General features: G+C 42.2%; 1 protein-coding gene and 1 long non-coding RNA gene across 2 annotated transcripts; both read left to right on the top strand.

The window, feature by feature from the left end:
- The first annotated feature begins 235 nt into the window (after window positions 1-235).
- Window positions 236-8,975, top strand: PRELID3B (PRELI domain containing 3B). Its single transcript, XM_083619239.1, has 6 exons — window positions 236-637; window positions 2,117-2,285; window positions 3,523-3,612; window positions 4,135-4,205; window positions 5,490-5,592; window positions 7,197-8,975. Exons 1-6 carry the CDS (start codon window positions 606-608, stop codon window positions 7,314-7,316), a joined length of 585 nt encoding a protein of 194 aa, XP_083475365.1. The 5' UTR covers window positions 236-605; the 3' UTR covers window positions 7,317-8,975.
- An 8,309-nt stretch (window positions 8,976-17,284) lies between these two features.
- LOC310764810 lies at window positions 17,285-19,189 on the top strand. The gene is made up of 2 exons (XR_014549211.1): window positions 17,285-18,959; window positions 19,082-19,189. It is a non-coding gene; the product is annotated as an uncharacterized lncRNA (long non-coding RNA).
- Window positions 19,190-19,456: the final 267 nt, after the last annotated feature.

Here is a 19,456-nt window from a genome sequence, read left to right as displayed (position 1 = left end):
TTGAGCTCCTTGAATGAAATAAATATTATTATAAATATAATAATAAATAAAATAAAAATAAAATACTACAGCTGGAGACATAATCGTGGTGGTGCCATGCCTCCCCCTGCCCCGATGCAGCACTGAGGCCCTCAGCAAAACGGGGCAGGGGGGCATCATCGAGGGTCTTGCCCACCGCGCAGGCGCGCGGGCGTAGAAACCGTTGGGATGGTGCGCACGCGCGCTAGTGCGGCTCGCGCCCCGCCGGCGCCCGAGGCCAGCTTCGCTCTCGAGGTAGCCGAAGGAAGGATGGCTTCAGTTCTGACGTCGCCCAGCCGGTGAATAGGACGCCGCCCTATCAGACGTTTCCCTAGGTGCTTCGCCCCTCCCACTTCCCCCCCCCATCACGGGCGGAGCAGGCGCACTTGAGGGCAGGAGGGGAACGGTCACCCGGCTCTTATCGTCCCCTCCCCCTCCGCCTCAGTCCTTTCTCAGATCCGTCAGTCAGGCTGGGCGGGCGGCTCGGAAGGGCGTCGCGAGGCGCGGGGGGCGTCTGAAGGAAACCGAGGCTGCCGAGAGGCACCCCCCCACGCCTCCATATTCCTCCTCCTCCTCCGGCCGCCGCAATGAAGATCTGGACCTCTGAGCACACCTTCGAGTGAGTAGCGGGCGGCAAGATGCCGCGTTAAAGCGGGGAGGGGTCGGCCGCTGGGCCCTGAGGTGGTGGGCGCATCGGGAACTCGGCCTCTGAGGGGACACCCGAGGAGCATCTCCTTTGGGGCAAGGCGCGGGCGGCTTTGACTTCACTTAGGGGGTGAAGAGGGCAGGGGCGCGCTGACCTTTAAGGGGCTCCCCCTCCATCCCCTAATTATCCCACACGCACCTCCGAAATAGCTGCCTTGGGCGAGGGGGCGTCTGATCATCTTTTTTGGGGGGGGTTAAGGTTCCTACTACCCCACAGAAGTGCATGCGCTTCTTCTCCCTCTCTTGCCCCCATTTCCCCAGCGTCGCGAATTGTCCCCAGCTCTGTTTTGGTCACCTATGGAAACCTTTCAAATGGGGCATAAAGAAGAAGGGGGGAAATCTATTGTAGTTATTCAGGCGCTGCTGACAACCTTTTCCATCGCCAAGGTTGGTTTGAGGGTATTGTAGCAGCAGCACCCATCTCGTCCCTCTTGTCCTTCTCTTCTCTCCACCCCCCCCCAAAAAAAATCTGTTAGGGAATTTTTTTATTTTAAAAAAGCTGCAAGGATATGGGTTTTAAGAGGAAGAATTGAAAGCAGAAGAAAAGTGGGCTCCTCCTTGTTTCTTTCGCAGGTACTCCACTGGATGCTTAATTCAGTGAAGAAGCATTACATCATATTTTGCAGTGCATAGTTGGTATCTTTCTTCCCATGTGGCTGCGGCTAAGCAACTGTCCTGAGGATTAGTGCAATTTTCTTGTCCACATTTTCTATGCTGATGGTAGCCCGCTGCCTTCTTGGCTCTGCCATGGCCAAGTTCTCTTCTGCAGTGTTCTTACGGTGTCTCCCGCTCCTCGGTGTAAGGAAATGCAGGCTGGAAAATGGGTGCTGAAGAACTGCATCAGGCGCCTCCCCCGCTCTGCAAGCGGAGAAAGGCCTTCCTTTCATTCTGTGCAGGCAGCACGTGTTTAGCCATGCTCTGTTCCAGCAGTTGCTGTTTGAAAAACATGTTTTTCACCGACTGCTGCAGTTGCTAGGTTTGGCCATGTGCTGGTTTTATTGAGTTTTCTTTTGCTCATTATAAAAGTCCAAGGATCCAAGCAGCATTTGGGGTTGAAATGGATTCAGGGCTCTGTCTTGATTCTCCCAGAATTTGAATGTATATGATTTTGGAGTTGTGTCTTAGGCTTTGTAGTGCTCTTCTTTCTTTTTGTGACCAACCTGATCTTTAAGCTGCTTTTGAGACTCTTCATTTTTGCTTATTTTTTATTATGCTTTTTGCACAGTTTACATTATATAGTACTTGAAAGAGAATTCCTTGAGAATTCAGTGACAATAGTATGTGGTGAATTGGTTGGCTCAGGTTCTTAGCTAAATCTGAGACTATCTGCAGAGCTTATTCCTATGTAACTAACTGAAAAGTGCTTATCTTCGTTTTTGTTTTAATTTGACAGCCACCCTTGGGAGACAGTTACTACAGCTGCTATGCAGAAATATCCAAATCCCATGAATCCCAGCGTGGTTGGAGTAGATGTTCTGGACCGGCATGTAGATCCCAATGGAAAGTTACATAGCCACAGGTTGCTCAGTACCGAATGGGGGATGCCATCAATTGTAAAATCAGTACGTGTTCATTCAGGATGCAGGACAAATATCTGACTTACTTTGAAATTACACCCATTTGAGCTTGGTTTTTATGAAATACAGTGTAATGACCTTCTCTGAAAGTGGTATTTGGGGATCAAGTTAGCTTTGCATTTCACTCTTTCACAATACATTATTTGGATTTTCCTGAACTGTTCAGGGTACAAATTAATAATTTCTGTTGGGTTTATTTACACCATAATTACATTGTATTTAGACCTGGAAGGAACTGGTGGCTTTGTTGAAAGGTGCTGTCCATTCATTTAGCATTTTATAATAGCAGCTGATCCATTTGATAAATCTTTGTGTATATTTAATGAATAAATAAAGTGAGAGTCCATCAATCCAATAGCACTCCAAACAGTACCTCCTACAGAAGTTAGAACCTCTTTGTGTTGTCCACTCCATCATGTCCTAGTCAGCATATTTCAGGAAGCACATATCCACTTCATTTGCATTGATTGATAGCCTGAGTGTTCCTACTCACTTAAAATAAATAAATTCAGCTGGTTAAATCACTTTAATTTCAGCTAGAAAAATATTAAATATAGAAATTGCTTAACAAGTCAAGCTTCATAATACAGTGGTTTGTTGTGCTGTACATTCTAGGTACATGCAAACCAAACCGTTGACTAAGTTCTCGGTTATCGAGAAACAGGCATGATGTGACTGACCCTAGCAGCTGGTTGGTAACAAGTAAAAATATTACCAAGACATAGCTGATGGCTAACCATCAGAACTTCACAGTAAGAGTGTTGCATAATTTTGCCATTTTCAGCATGGTTTTTCCAACTGTAGGGTGAATCCTGCATAGATAATGAGTAGAATGAATGCTAGCAATAATACCTGATTTTGGGGGGGGTTAAGTGAATGGCTCTGTTCAGATGTAACAGAAAGCCCATAGTTTCCTGTTATGAGAAAAGGACTGCATAAGCCTTAGGCTTTTTTCAGCTAGTCACAAATAAGGAAAGAGAAGAAGTGGAGAAGTGCTTTACAATTACAATAATGTTCAGGTAAAGGGGAAAAACAATACAAGGAGCAGAAATCAGATCGTAATTCAGGTACATGAAATGGAACAAGAAGCCATTGTCACTAAACTGGCAACTATTGAATATACATCTCAAGATCTGACTAGATATCTTTTTGTCCTGTCTTGTACTCAAGTTGATAATGAAAATAGGCCTGAAATATATAATGCCTGATGTTTCTCTCCTAGCTTATTGGTGCTTGTAGAACAAGGACATATGTACAAGAACACTCCATAGTTGACCCAGTAGAGAAAGTACTGGAGCTCAATTCTACTAATGTAAGTATTAATAAAACTGTTTAATCTTTATACTTTAGTTCATGCATGCAAAAATATATTGGAAGTTTTTTGTAGACTTATTTGGTAGCCTTTTAGTTGAGCATATAAAACGTGCTTAGATTTTTTTGTGGAGCTGTTCTGACATTTCTTGTTCAGAAGCTGAATGAACGGGGAGACACTTCTTAGTGGTATACACAACATGCAACTTTTCTCTCAGATGTTTTTGTGCCATGTTATACTGACTTGTACTTATTTTGTGAACTGTCAGTATGACAGTCTTTTGTGACTCTGGCAACATTTAGCATCAGGGATTTGTTTCCAGTTCCTGCTGCATTATATGTGATGTAATCTGAGTTGGGGGGGAATGTAGTAATGTCTACCTTAGAGAAGACTGTTGTAATATCATGAAAATACTGTGCCCCAGCTGTAGTGGCTTCAGATGCCATAAGTGCATAGCCCTTTACATATCTTACGGAATTTTATAACAGGAAGATTTGATATATAAATTAATTTTTTTTCTAGATTTCATTTACAAATCTGGTGTCAGTAGATGAGAGATTAATCTATAAACCACATCCTGAAAAGCCAGAAAAGTAAGTAATTGATTTCTTTAGAGTTTTACTTTAAACCATGGGTGGGGAATATATGGTCTACAAGCCTAATTAGGCCCAGCACAGGCCCCAGTTGGGCCCATGAGGCAATTTTCCCCAAGCCACACCTACTTGCTTCACAAGTGGCGATGTGCCTGCCAGTGCACAGTTCAGAATGTTAAAAGTGAGCTCCCATTTTATCCCACTGGCTGGATCTGGTTCCCCAGTCCTGCTCTAGACCAGTGGTTCTCAAACCTTTTTCCCTGGGCCACACTTTCAGAATAAAAATTTGCTTGCACCACACTGCTTTTTTAATTGATAAGAAATACATTGGAAAACAAAAAGAAACAACTAACAATGCATGATTTATAACATAGAACACAACGACTTTATAATACGGTCATGGGACATCCAGAAAGTATAAAACAATGCAACTGCATAGGAAAACGAATCTTTCCCAAAATATAGTAGTGATTGCCCTTTAATCTTCCTGCCGAACTTGCCATCCTCTCCTGCCACACCAGTGAGGTACACTACAGCCTTTGAGAACCACAACTCTAGATATTCATTTAAATTTATAGTCTGAGGATTGTGAGTAAGTCACCTTCAAAATGACCAAAACAAGCTTTTTTTCCTACCATGATTTCTTGTAATGAATCTAATCCCATTTGCTAGGATTGCTGGCGCTGGGTGTTTTCAGTAATGGCATATTAATGTCTCTTTAGGTAGGATAAGAACCTGTTACATTATCGTGCCACCCCTTGACTGTTCTCCTGTTTTTATTGTCTACAAATTTTAAAGGATATAGGTGCCTCTGCCTAAGTGAACCTCATTCTCATTTCCTTGTTTCCATTTTTCTCTTAATTGCTATAACTGACTTCAAACAATTACTCACCTTGAAAACTTGCAGAGCTGTGCATGGCAATCTGGTTCCATGGTTGTGTGTAACTGCTCAGTTCCATGGAAAGGAGGAAATGACAAACGGTGCTGTAAGAGTGGTGGTTAAATTTCTTCCACAAATTCCCATTCTTACCATTAATGTGTACAATTGTGGAATATTGGCATTTCAGTATTCTGGAGCAAACTATTGCTTAATCTCCTCATGACGACTTTGTTTTTGTTTGCTCCAGCTCTTGTAAAACTATTTGCTCCTTTTTAAAATAGTTGACTGGTTAATAGCAGAGCACCTAACTATACTTTGATGCACCTGTGCTATTTTGGAAGATTTTACTGCAGTAACAGAAATTTGAGAAGTGAGTTGGTAAACCATTATTCTTTTATCCTTAGAACCATTTTGACCCAAGAAGCAACGATTTGTGTGAAAGGAGTTAGTGTCAGCAGTTACCTGGAAGGACTAATGGAAAACACAATCTCTTCTAATGCTAAAAAAGTATGTAGTCAGCTTTTATGAGGTATAAAAAAGGGAGATGGAGATCTTTTAGAATTTGCATGCAATGTAGTGCTGTTGCAGCTGAGTGAGAACTTGCAGAATTCGTAGGTCAAATTGACAGTAAGTGTACTACATAGTTGTAGACAAAGAACCAATCACTTAGGCCCTGATAATGCAGTATGGAGATAATACTAATCTACCTTAGTTGGCTGTAACTACCATGTGGAGATAGAACCAGTAGACAGTGGGGAGCATGAAGGCTCCAGCTCCATCTAGATTGAGAAATGTGGGTTGATTGGCTAGTTTAAAGTGTTGGGTTGTCAGTGGGTCTAATACATCCATGAATGTTCTAAGCCATATCAGGGACTCTGGTAAAAAAATAATAATCAGGCTTTACAGGTCAAAACCAGTACTTTAAACTGGGCTCAGAAACTAATTGGCAGCAATTAGCAAGCGCAGGTGGTGCTGTGGGTTAAACCACAGAGCCTAGGGCTTGCTGATCAGAAAGTCGGTGGTTCGAATCCCCGCAACAGGGTGAACTCCCGTTGCTCGGTCCCTGCTCCTGCCAACCTAGCAGTTCGAAAGCACATCAAACTTCAAGCAGATAAATAGGTACCGCTCCGGTGAGAAGGTAAACGGCGTTTCCGTGCGCTGCTCTGGTTCGCCAGAAGCGGCTTTGTCATGCTGGCCACATGACCTGGAAGCTGTACGCTGGCTCCCTCGGCCAATAAAGCAAGATGAGCATCGCAACCCCAGAGTCGGTCACGACTGGACCTAATGGTCAGGGGTACCTTTACCTTTGGGCCAGGGTTGGTATTATGTGCTGAAACCATCTTGCCCAACCTGACTGTTGAATTCTGCCCCTGTTATAGTTTCCAAATCTTCAGAGGCAGCCCCATGTATAATGTGTTGTAGTTAACAGTTAATAGTTAACTGAAGTGTATATAGGTGAATTGCAGACTAACGAGCTCTTTAGCTGGAGGTGGAAAACTCAAATTCAAAGAGCTTTTTGAGCTCTAGTGTATTTAGTGCATTGCCTCACATAGGAGTTAATCCCCCATCTTTCAAAAACCATTTAGTATGTAGCCTAAGTGAGTTCTGCTCAGGGAATGAATCCAAAAGCCATTGGAAACTGCAAGAAGACAATATTAACTCTGCCTTGACCTGATCTGCCTGACTTCTGATAAATACAACCAAAAAATCCTCTACAAACAGGAAAGTCTTTTGAAATTGCATCTAAAACTTAAATTGCACCTGATTATTGCATCCAGGAAGAGTGTTCCAAAGTCTGGTAGCTTCCACAGAAAAGGCCCTATTCTCTAGGTGGAAAGGCACGGAATAGAGCTGCTGTCTAATATTAGAGCAGGCAATCCTTAAGCCATGTGTGGTGTGTTTAGTACAAGGCCTAGCTGGCACTAAATCATTAAGTATTAGGCCATGACAGTTAACTTTAGGTTAGAATAAAATTGCTCTGCTTGTATTTTATTACTTCATTTATGTTACATACATTTTTGCAATTCAAGCTAAATATATTGCATGTCTCCTCCATTTCTTAACTAGATAGGAAATTAGAACATTTTTAATCAAGATGTGTGTGTTCTCAGGGACGTGAAGCACTAGAATGGGTGATCAACAAACTGAATGCCGAAATAGAGGAATTCACTTCTTCAGCAAGAGGAAACATGAGGTCTTCTATGGCAGCCGCAGCCTTTATGGAGAAATAAAATATAGCTATATTTGTCTATATCAGGCCTGAACATATGAAGCAAGCTGTTGTAAACTTTCTTCAAGATGGAAATATTTATTCTTCTATCAGTTGAAAAGAAAGAGGACCTGTAGATTAGATTTTTAAATTAAAAACCTGGAGAGAAGTTGCATACGTTCATACATGAAGGTAATATGCAGGACTCAGTTCCATTCAACTGTATTACTTTCAGCTGAAATAATCTGAACTTTCAATTCCTGCAAACACAGGAAGTATCTTAAAGTTACAACCTATAATAGGCCTCCAATAGAACAAACTGGAAGGTTAATCTATTGTTAACCCCATCTTTGATAGAATTCAGGTTTTCCTAGACTCTGTTACTTTTGGGACCCAAATTAAGATGAATTATCCTGGGCACAGTAGCTTGGGTAGTTTGTGTTGGCAGAACATTGGTTATTACTTGAAATATGATTGTTTATATTAAAATGCTGCTTTGTATGCTGCTGTCATGAGTGTTACAATTTGCTAACATGAAAAGTGTGGTACATAGCATTTGTTCCCTTACCTTAAAGCTTTGCTCTGTTTAAGAAATGCTTCATAATTTTGAAGGATTAACCAGCTAAAGATTTGTACTAGGCAAATTACGAGTTTGGCAGAAGCTGCATGATATATAACTAAGGGGGTAAATTTGTTCAGAAATCCACTATTTTAGTTTTGTAGATCGACTTCATAAAGGTACTGTAACAGTTGCAAAATGTAATTTTGTTATATGCTCATTCTTCTGTTTTGCAGTTTCAAGAAACTGGAAGTAATATAAATATGTAAACACTGAGACAGAATTATTTGTTCCATTTCAAGTGTACTGTAACATTGTTAAATGAATTGCATAATGATTTATATGCTTGCTCAGCAGGACATCATGGACTATTAACATTTCTTAAATAGTAATTTGTGCTTCTGTCTCCAATAAGGAACAAAATGTGACAGGTTGCTTAATCTTGTCATTTAGTATTCTTTAATTCCATATCTAAAATAATGGTGAGATTGCAATATTCTTCCTGTTCTTCATAGGGGAATATTTCTAGAGGTGAAAGTTGAGAATGGAATACAAAACCCAAATGGAAGACTTTTTAACATGGATATTGTGTGAAATAAAAATAGCAGTGGAAACAGAGTAATGCTATTGTAGAAGAGGGCCCATTAAAATTTCTGTATAAGGTTAAGGTACCTTTCATATGAAGGACTGAAGAGGTAGAAGCCTATTATCTCCCTGAAGATACTACACCAAGTAGTAATTGGCAGAACTAATGGGTTGCAAGTTCATTTTGCAATCTCTAATTCTGTAGATCTTCTCATTTATATATTGAGAACAGTTACAGAAGTCTGCTTGTGCATGCAATTTTCTATGCCATATGAGCATATGTCAGTAATACAGAACTAGCACTAGTTTTGAGTGCTTATTTAGATAGAAATGTATCCTTGAATCTTCGAATGGGGGAAAGCGGAAGGAAGAAAACCTGTGAATATGCCTAAGGTTACAAATGTTTACTTGCATATTTAAATTTTAAATATTTTTGTACTTTTTCTTTATTGCATTTGTAAAAGCATATCAGTTTTTTTATATATTTGAGAATGTTCTTAACTTAATTAAAATGTTGTCAATGTTTGATATTCAAAACTGTGTTTTAATTTTGGTGCATAGTAACCGTTCTGATAAAAGTCACAGCATTTAAATATTGAGTAATTATTTCAAAGCCTGTATATTTTATCTTTAATTTGCTATGATCATTTTCATAATTTGAGAGGAATTGTAGGAATGGAGATTAGAATTCTTAGGTGTTAGGCCTGCAAAAGCCTGTGCAAACTTTACTGTCTAGAGCAGAGTTTCCTAAACTTTGGTATAGCACGCTCTTTCTACTGAAGTTTATGCTGAGCGTATGCAAGATTCTTATCCTTAAAAAGTCATTCCCCAAACTTGGAAAGTGCTTATGTGCAGATCACCCCCTCTTTCTTGCATTGTAGGTGCTACTTTTTTCATTTTAGGGAAGAAAAAAGCACAGCAGCAAAGAGGATGGTGTCAGAGTTGCAGCTGTGCTCAAATTAGTTTCTCTTACATGCCTTGTGATTTCCAAAATCAACAGAAGCTACCTTCTTAAAATTTACCAAAGTGTACATTTCATTAGAGCAATCAGCAATCAGTCATCACTGCAATTCCTGTCCTAGTCTTCTTGTCTCATGAGGAAAATGTTATGTTTTGGCAGTGGGGTAGCCACATAGATATGCCCTGTAAGGCAGGGGTTAATTTGGAAAGAAACAGAAGGGGGAAATGGGCAGGGGGCAAGACTGTATGGAGAACTGACAGCCACACAAGCATCTTCTGTGTTTCCTGTTATAACCTGGATACAGTAGAAAATTCATGAATGGTTGCTCAGAGATAACAGGTAATTCACTCTTTATGCTAATAGCTTTAGCATAAATTTCATTGCAGGTGGGGGGTGGGGAGAAGAGAACCTTCACCCGTGTCATGGTCCTGATCTGGATCAAAGCCCTTGTGGCTTCTATTTTAAAAAGAAAATTTGCACACCTGCAAAAATGAGGGCACCATTCTAAGCTCGGCCAATCTAATGGCAGATGGAAAGTGATAGGAGAGAGTTGTGATTCATTGCTGACGAAGTTTTTGCTCTAGCACACAGATGGGGGGGTGATGGCCCTTGAGATGTTCTTATGCTATGATTTCTGTCGTCTGTAACCATCTGTAACCATTGGCCATATTGGTGGAGGCTGATGAGATTTCGAGTCCAGCAACGTCCGGGGGGGGGCACAGGTTCTCCACCTCTGCTCCAGTAGGAGCACTGCTGCCCGCAGCCTCATGGATATTACCTCTGGTGTTGACTGACTGGTGACCTCAGGACTCTGCATCCAGGCCAACAATTTGCAGTCCTACTTGAGAGTAAGGGGTACCACCAAGTAATTCGATGTCCTCATTACAATGACTTCCAAATAAAAGCTGATGTCGAAAGACGATGAGAGCAACACCCAATGTATTAGGGACTCTACATGCCCTACAACATTCCTAGATACGCAGTTAATTTTAAAAGGTAAAGTGGGAGCAGGGAGAAAAGATTAAGATGTCACAGGTTGGGATGGAAAACGTAGGAGCAGGTGATGAAGAGAGGAATCCACTTAGCTATAGAGCGGGGAGCAATAATGCATTATTGGATGGGGAAAGAGGCAGTTATCCGAGACTTCTCTCAAGCAGGTGGTTCCTAGCAATACTTGGCAATTTATTTTCTGCTGTAAGCTCCAAACAAGTGCAATCAGCTTCCGATGCTTCAAGGCTCTAGTGATTTTCTGAAATGTATACAATACATCCTGTTCAGTCTTTGCCAGCAGAAATGACAGAGCCACCTGCCTTTACCGATTAAGTAAGCACTGCAAGGGGAACCCTGAACTGTTTCCAGCTCAAATTGGTTGCTGGGTTTGCATTTTCCCCTCTTCCCTCCACTTCTTTTGAGCCATGCCTTCTAGATTGTAAACCTGCAGGCAAGGACTGTCTTGTTTTAATTATGTAAGCCACTCTGCAAAGAGTGGTGTACAAATGTTCTTAATAGTAATACTAAATGATGATAATTAATAAATAATACAAGCTTCCATTGCTGTCGGTGTCCTAATTTGCAGTACTGCCTGCCCCAATTTAATGCTTCTGTGGAGAACTAACATCCTGATCTGGCAGAATGACAGCCTGGCATTGGGAAGCTGAGTTCATAAGGTTTGCAGAACGTTTATGAACTGCATTTTACATGTATTTAAGCCTCAAAAGTATTGCTCTGTGTAACAGAAGATGCCAGAGTGCTTATTCCAGCTGATTTCAATGAGTATTCTACCACTGCTCCATGCTGAGTGCTGTCCTGAAGCCTTTAGAGATTTGCTAGGCGATGACCTGTATTTAAATCAGCATGCAACAATTTCCACTCCAGGAGCTGCGGAAAGATTAGGGTCATTAAGTGGGAAGAAGTACAGAAGAGCTTTAGCAGCCCAGCTGAATATGGCTTGCCTTAGAGGGGAAAGCAAGCAAATCCACAGCTATCCAAGGTATGTACTATTCTTAAACCTCGATATATGCGTTGTGTTAATGGCTGCAGTTGCACCCCATGCTTCTTCACAGCATGCAATTTATCAGCAGATAGCTGTGCAGATGTGCTGCTTTGAGACAATTGGATGAAAAGAGCCAGTGGAATATTCACCTTGTTAGAGCTGAGATTTGGTGATGTGTCTGATTCCTGTAATTATTTACCAGCTAGTGTAGTATGTATATAATAAGTGATGCGTTTGGTGGGCGCTGCTCGCTCTTCTATCTTACTAAGCACGTGAGCAAGGTGGCTACTTTCCAACAGCCGTTCCTAGGTTATTTCTCACCAGGAAGGAAAAGCCCTTGCAAAGATGGTTTGCCATTTGTACTCTTTCAGGTTGCTGTCAGTATTAAAGCCATGATCCATTCATAAATCTCTTCCACTTACGTTAATGGGGTCTTAAATGCCTTTTGACTTTTACTGGATTGTGTGTTCTAGAAACGGATAAAAAAATTCACTGGCATGCATCACTTACGATAAATGCAACATCACAGTGCACAGTTTAAGTGCTTTTTTGTATTATGTTCCTTTCTTTTATCTGCTGTCCTACGTTTGACAAGAGGTCAGAGAAATAGTTCCACAGTCTTATCCCATGCTTTGCAATGCTGAATGTCTCAGGTTCAATGCTAAATATCTCTAAAGAATATTGGGTAGAAGGTGTGTAAATTACAGGCAATTGGATGGAACAATAGCAGGCACCTAATATACTAAATTGCTTCCAAAATATAAGTTATAATTATTATTATTTAATAAATTTATATACTGCCCTTCATCTGAGAATCATTGGGTAGTTTACAATATAAAAACAAATATATATATAACATAGTAAAGAAGAAGAAAAAATAACCTATACCCCCAACACACACAATTTAAAAGGATTGTTAATTAACCAAAGTACTGAGAGCAGAGAAATGTCTTTTCCTGGTGCCTATTATCATTATTATTTATTGAATTTATATAACACCCTATACCTGGAGGCCTAAAGGCATATGACATGGTACTAGGTGAGTTTCTCTGGGGAGAGCATTCCACAAGTGGGGAGTCACTGCAGAAAAGACTTGTTCTCCTGTTGCCACCCTCCAGACTTTTCACGGTGGAGGCACACGAAGAAGGGCCTCAGATGATGATTGCAAGGTCCAGGTCGGTTTGTATGGAGAGAGGTGAACCTTGAGGTATTGCAGTCTTGAGCCATTGAAGGCTTTACAGGTCAAAACCAGCACTTTAAATTGGACCTGGAAACTGATTGGCAACCAGGATTGGTGTTATATGCTCAAACAGAAATAATTGCAAAGCTATTGCCATCATATGATATGGCTTGACTTTTGCTGTCGTGACTGCAAAACTATTTTAACACACAAAAGCTAAATCCTTACAGTTGTCAAGGCATCAAGGGATGGAAGGCAACTCTTAACCAGCAACAGAAGGATAGCAGGCACCTGTCTGAGTATAAAGAGTGACCTCAGTGGGAGTTCAGTCCATGGTGATTATGTTAAATCGATTATAAATACATCTGGGCACGAGCTGTGCCAGGACAATGCAACGGTGACATCCTAGGACAAGAAATGTCACCTTAGAGTACGCAGTGTTGCCCTCTGAGACCTACCTTTCTGCTGAACCACACAGATAAAGAAATCCACCTTTAAAGTGGTTTTTAAAGTGGGATAGTTTATCCTGTGCCTTATTGCAGTAAAATATATTAACTCTCTTCTCTTCGTTCCTGGGAAGCTTATAGTTTCTCAACAGTTTTTATCAGGAGTTATTCGTTCAATGAGAAGCTTAGTAATAGCAGCTTTTTACTTATCATAACATTTATTTACCGCTTGATTGCAAGGGGGTGGGGGGAATCTTTAAAGACCTTTACAGAAAGATATGCTTCCCTGAAAGACACAGCCTGACCACCACTCCCAATCTTTCCCTGCGATGAATAACTGCAGGGGAATACTGTATGTGTTTAAAACAGATGACACCATCTCAGTTCACATGGGGTAATATGAGGCCCAGTAGGATTTACTTCACTTTGCATGTGCTGAGTCTGTGCAATAGAATATCTCCCAGAATCTTCTGCTGTACAATGGGTACCCAAGAGAGATGTTTGGGGAGAGCAAGGCTCCTCCTCAAAAAGCAAACATATGTGGAAAGTGCTTTTTGTAGGCAGTTTTAAAGGGTGGATGATGGTTGTTGTTATTAATTCGTTAAATTTATATACCACCCTTCATCCAAAGACCACAGGGCAGTGCACAACACACTTTATTTATTTATTTTTATTTCATAAAATGTTTCTACAACTTGATGGGGGGGCCTCAAAAGTGGTTTACCAAAAGAATAAAGAATGAAATAATCAAGAAAAACATTTATTTATCAGAGCACTCCCCTTCTAGACCAGGCATATGCAAACTCGGTCCTCCAGATGTTTTGAGACTACAATCCCCATCATCCCTGACCACTGGTCCTGTTAGCTAGGGATGATGGGCGTTGTAGTCCCAAAACATCAGGAGGGCCGAGTTTGCCCATGCCTGTTCTAGACTCTGGATATAATACTGAGTGAGAAATATTACTCAATTTCCCAATCTGCAACTGTTCGACCATTTTAATAAATTACAGTATTCCTTGAAATATATTTATTTATTTATTTATTTATTTGTTATTATGTTTCTATCATTCCCCAATGTAATAATTCAATTTTCCCCCTGTTTAAACAGTAGGAGAAATAGGATGTGTCCACTTCAATAATAGTAAGAATTTTTTTAAAAAAATAATTGTTCTTGTTTAATGTTTTCCTAGCTAAAGAAAAGTTATCAAACAAGGACAAGGCTGAAACTACGAATGTCTTTGGACTGCCAAATAATCTTGTGGATTTATCTTGTTCTGTAAATTGGACCTCCTGCCCCCCTGGATCAGTCTGCTTTTGTCTGTTCTGCCTCCCTGGACCAATCCGGCCTTGGGTCCTTGGCCTCCTTGGAATTTGCATCCAAAATTGTCTTTTCAGATTCCCTCGACCTCTCCAGCCCTAGCTCGAGAGAGTCTTGGGATTGCTCAAGTGATACTGCTTCATCCTCCCTGGGCCTCTCTGTTTGTGCCTCCTTGTCTTCTCCAGAGCTCTCGAGTCCCTGTTCTTCACCCCCTCTGGACTCCTCCAGTATCTCATCTATTTCTCTGGACCTCTCCAGCGTTGCATCCTCAGGTTCATGGGAGCGCTCTAGTCGAAGCTCTTCAATATCGTTGGACATTTCCAGCCTCACCTCTTCTGACTCACCACACTTTTCTAGTCTGAGCTCTACAGTCTCCGTAGACCTATCCAGTTTTTCTTCTTCTGCATCGCTGGACCTTCCCACATCACCAGCCTCCCTGGATCTCTCTAGCCACGCATTCTCAGACTCAGATCTCCATTATGTATTTTCTTCACCCTCTCTGGATATTTCTGATCTTTCCTCTTCATCCTCTTCTGGTTCATTAGACCTAACTAACATCAACACGTTAACATCTCAGTACTCCTCTGATTCATCATCTTCTAGTTCCTTAGATGCTTCTGATTTTGTCTTTCCAACATCTCTGGACACTTCTAATATTTTTGTTGAAGACACTCCTTACTGTACCTCCTCTGTATCATTGGAGATTTCAAACTTCACATCTTCAGCTGAGCAGCAGCGATCCAATCTCCCTTTGGATTTGTCCAGCCGCCCTTCGTCTACAACTTTCAGTTGCTGCAATAATCTCAGTTTACCATCAACTCCAGTTTACCCTCTCTAATCTTTATGATGCAGAGCTCCACAGATTGTTTGCTTGATGTTTGGGGATTTGTAGTATAATTATTTATTTCCACGTCCATATTTTCTGAACAAGGACAACGTTATTTCAAGCGTTTCATCTCCGGGAAAACTTCAGAACTACAAAATGTACACTGAAATGGGGAAGAATTAATAATAGGGCCACGAACCTTTTATGGCAAGGCTCCTGTGTCTTCCCTGACCTTAGGGGAGGATAAAATTCAACATCTGAATTTTAATACCTTGAGGCACAGGATCCCTTTAAAAAGGTTGACAACTCTAAACAACAGTTTGTACAAATGTATGAAGGTGCCTTGATATAGGCACCTTATGCGATTACAATACCTACCTACAGTTTGGTTTCCTTGTGGCTATTGTTAATGTTAAGGTTCTCAACCTCATGCTTCCTTTTCATCTTGTACAATTTGAGGCTGTAATCCTATACACAATTACCCGGGAGTAAGACCTATTGCATCCAGTGAGCCTTACTTCTGACTAGACATGTAAAGGATTGCAACTTGAAAAACACAATGGAACCCCTATTTATTTCCTGAAGTATCACAATCACTTGGAATTAACCAGTGGAATGAGTTAAACTATAATAGACCATGTTTTCAGGAATCATTGTCCTGTTTTTTTAAACAATGCCGGATGAAATTCCCTCTGATTCCAAGTCAAGCCTTTGAGTGCTCGTGCAAGTGTAGCCAAAACTACACCAACCATGTACAAGACAGGGTATCAACAGACTCCTGAGGTTGGCAGGCATACAAAAGATACTGGGATGTAAAAAATGAATTGGGGGAAAGAAGCGTCCCAATCAGCTGAATGAGGACTCAGTGTTGAAGAAATACTGAATGACTGGGCCAGCAGGGAGGGAAAAAACCATCTGGGTGGAAGTGGAAATGGAACAGAGTGTCTGGAAAGAAAGGTACTCTGTGAGGGTAATAGATGTCTCCTAACAACTCTCAACACCTTAACAAACTACAGTTCTCAGGATTTTTAAAGGGAAGCCTTGTCTGTTATAGCAGTATAACAGTGCTTTAAATTTTAAATGTATTGTACATATGTGGCCTATTTTTCAATGTTCCAAAGCTATTTTTTAATGTTCCAAGGATTTAAGTGGGAGTTGCCCATTGAGGAAATTCAAGGTTTTAATGTAGCTAGATTTAGGCACATGCAGTCCCCCTCCACCCCATAAATTGCCAAATGGGGAGCAGGGGAAATCCCCAAATGGAAGGGCAAACCTAAAACTACCCAATGATGATGATATAGGCTGTGTACACGCCATACATTCAAAGCACCTTTAAAGCACACTGCTTTCCCCAAAGAATCCTGGAAATTATCATTTACCCCTCACATAGACAATTCCCAGTAGCCTTAACAAACTACAATTCCCAGGATTCTTTGTGGAGAGTAATGTGATTTAAATGCTTGGTGTGTACACCATCTTAGCATGCTCTTTGGGCACAGAATACTGGCAGACTGTTAGAAAAAAGGAAACTGGGCAGAGAGGGAATGAAATGGAGAATGGCGAGAACCCTCAACAAAAGCACTCCACTCTGCAATATTATCTGCAGGACCCCACTTCCTTCGTCTTTTCTCTCACAAGTCCTGTTTTAAAAGATTATCTCTGATTTATGAAATATAACTGAATGTTGACTGAATGTGTCGTGATGATACAACTAACTGACTGCTTCTGAGGCTCTGAATCTGAAGTCTTGTGTGACCCTGAAAAACAATGTGTACAATACTTTTATGAGTTGGAAAAAATGTTTCAATATTCTGTACCACATATGCCTCATAAAAAAACACAGCTTGGCTTTTAAATTATGCTTGTTTGTACAGATTTTAATGACACATTTGAACATTTACCCACAGGTAGGGCTAAAAGAGAAGGTAAGGATTTGATAGCAAACAGGGCACTGATATAGACAAAGGCATGCCTTAGGAAAACTCCTTGCTCCCATCTACAGATCACTCAGATCCACCACAATTTATGTGACAGTCATGTTTGCTGCTGTTGTTATGCCAGTGTTTGCTGAAGTAAACACATACAATGTGTAGTATGGTGCTGATAATGATAATGTCACATGGGCCAGCTGCATATTCTTGCATTGCATGGGGTTGCACTAGATTCGCTTGGGGTCACTTCCAATTCTATGAAATGGATCAGAGATATGGCTCTTTAACAGAAGCATGATATAGTAAAAGAAAACCTTCAGCTGTTTCAGATTTCAACACACCACATGCATGCAAACCCCTAGAGATGTGAAGGCCTTTAATCAGGCATAGACAAACTCTGACCACTGGTCCTCTTAGCTAGGGATGTTGGGAACTGTAGTCCCAAACATCTGGAGGGCCGGAGTTTGCCTATGCCTGCGGGATGTGTGTGGCAGGAGGAGAAAGAGGGCTTTCCCCGGGTCCTTTACATCACTGCATCCATCACAAGGTTAATACTGTACAGGGTTCTAGATTCAGGTAGGTAGCCGTGTTGGTCTGATGCAGTCGAAATAAGTTTAAAAATTGTCCAGTAGCACCTTAGAGACTAACTAAGTTTGTTCACGAAAGCTTATACCCAGTACAAACTTAGTTGGTCTCTAAGGTGCTACTGGACAATTTTTTTATTTATTAATACAGGGTTGAAATGGATGCTGCCTCTAGAGGAAGTCATCAGTTGCACCTCTGACTCCAGATGCAAGACCATCTATTTTTAAAATAGAGGTGCCCTCAATCTCCAAATCAACGCACTCTCCACTGGCAACAACCACCGCCCTCCGAGGGAGCAGGCTTCCTGGCAACCATCTGAGAATCTCTGCTGCGTAGTAAATCTGCAACCCAGTGGACATTCAGCGTATATGGCAATCTCTGCCGGATCAGGCCAAAGGCCTTTTCTCAGAACTGGGCAGCCAGACGCCTATGCGATGCCTACAAGGGTATGCTTACCAGATTTTTTTCAATGAATCCAGGGCATTGCTGTCAACTTTTCCCTTTCCTTGCGAGGAATCCTATTCGGAATAAGGGAATTTCCCTTTTAAAAAGGGAAACAATGACAGCTGTGATCCGGGGACACTTTTCAACTCCCATGGATTTTGTATGGGGACTGATTTGTAAATCCAGGGACTGTCTCCGGGAAACGAGGACATCTGGTAACCTTATACAAGGGGAAAGAAAGATTTCCTCCTCATGCCATACATCCCAGCAAGCGGAGGGAGGGGGATCAACAGGTGCAGCTTCCACAGCGTTGGGTTATCTGCCTCCCGCGCCAGCAGCCCAAGAGCCCTGATCTTATTGTGTGCCAGGAAGCCTGTTGGATCTCGCGACGGACCCGCCGTGTACTATAATAATAGACCAACAAACAGCTGCAGCCGATCCACCTGCCCAGCTGCAAAAGTGCGGAACCCTCTTAAGTCAGCACGGCGCCGCCACGCAGCCAATGGGAGCGCCCGACGTCCCGGCGCCCCGTGCTCTGATTGGGCGCTTCCGCCTCACTGGAAATAGACGGGGATCTAACGGGAGGAGGTGGAGGGGGCGGGGCGTGATTCGAGCACTTGCCTTCGGTTGGGGGACGGGCTCGGGGCGGCGGCGTGCGATTGGTCGGACTGGCTTTTCCGCTTCCGGGTCTTCAGCTTCTTCCGGGTCACACCAAGGCCGGCCTGGCTGAGGGCTTGTTCGGTTGCCGACCTTGCGGCCTGAAGCGGAGCAAGCGAGCGAGTCACGGTCCATCCGCTGGGCAGACATGGTGTCCTACTGGAGGCAAGCGGGGCTCAGGTAGGGTTGGCTGAGGCGAGCCGGGCCTCCTCTTTCTTTCCTCCTCTGGTGGCACCGGGCGGCTGCGCGGTGTTTTCCATGTTTGCGTTGACTTTTGCGCGTCTCTTTCTCTCCCCTTCCAGCTACATCCGCTATTCCCAGATCTGCGCCCAGGCCGTGAGAGCAGCGCTGAAACCGCAGTTTAAAGCGGAGGCAGAGAAAACGGCGGGAGCGAACGTGAAAATAGTGAGAATAAAAAAGGAATGATGTGCAAGTAAGTAGAGATATTTGTGGGTTTGGGGTTTTTTTTGCAACGAAGCTGCGGTATCAGGTGGAGGCCTTTCTCAATCCTGGTACCCTTTTAATTAGAAGTGTCTGGAGATGCATGCAAAGCATATTAAAGGTAAAGGGACCCCTGACCATTAGGTCCAGTCATGACCAACTCTGGGGTTGCGGCGCTCATCTCGCTTTACTGGCCGAGGGAGCCGGCGTACAGCTTTGGGTCATGTGGCCAGCAT

The sequence above is a fragment of the Podarcis filfolensis genome (assembly GCF_964270895.1).
Source record: "Podarcis filfolensis genome assembly, chromosome: 6".
Lineage (NCBI taxonomy): Eukaryota > Metazoa > Chordata > Lepidosauria > Squamata > Lacertidae > Podarcis > Podarcis filfolensis.
Note: the sequence above shows the minus strand (reverse complement) of the source record. Positions and strands in the feature narration are given on the sequence as shown.

Bases quoted from the DNA above. Each gene is read 5' to 3' on its own strand.
- PRELID3B (XM_083619239.1), top strand. From the start codon at position 606: ATGAAGATCTGGACCTCTGAGCACACCTTCGA. The intron at 2,286-3,522 runs GTACGTGTTCAT...TTTCTCTCCTAG, and splicing joins TGCCATCAATTGTAAAATCA to CTTATTGGTGCTTGTAGAAC. The intron at 5,593-7,196 runs GTATGTAGTCAG...GTGTGTTCTCAG, and splicing joins TCTCTTCTAATGCTAAAAAA to GGACGTGAAGCACTAGAATG.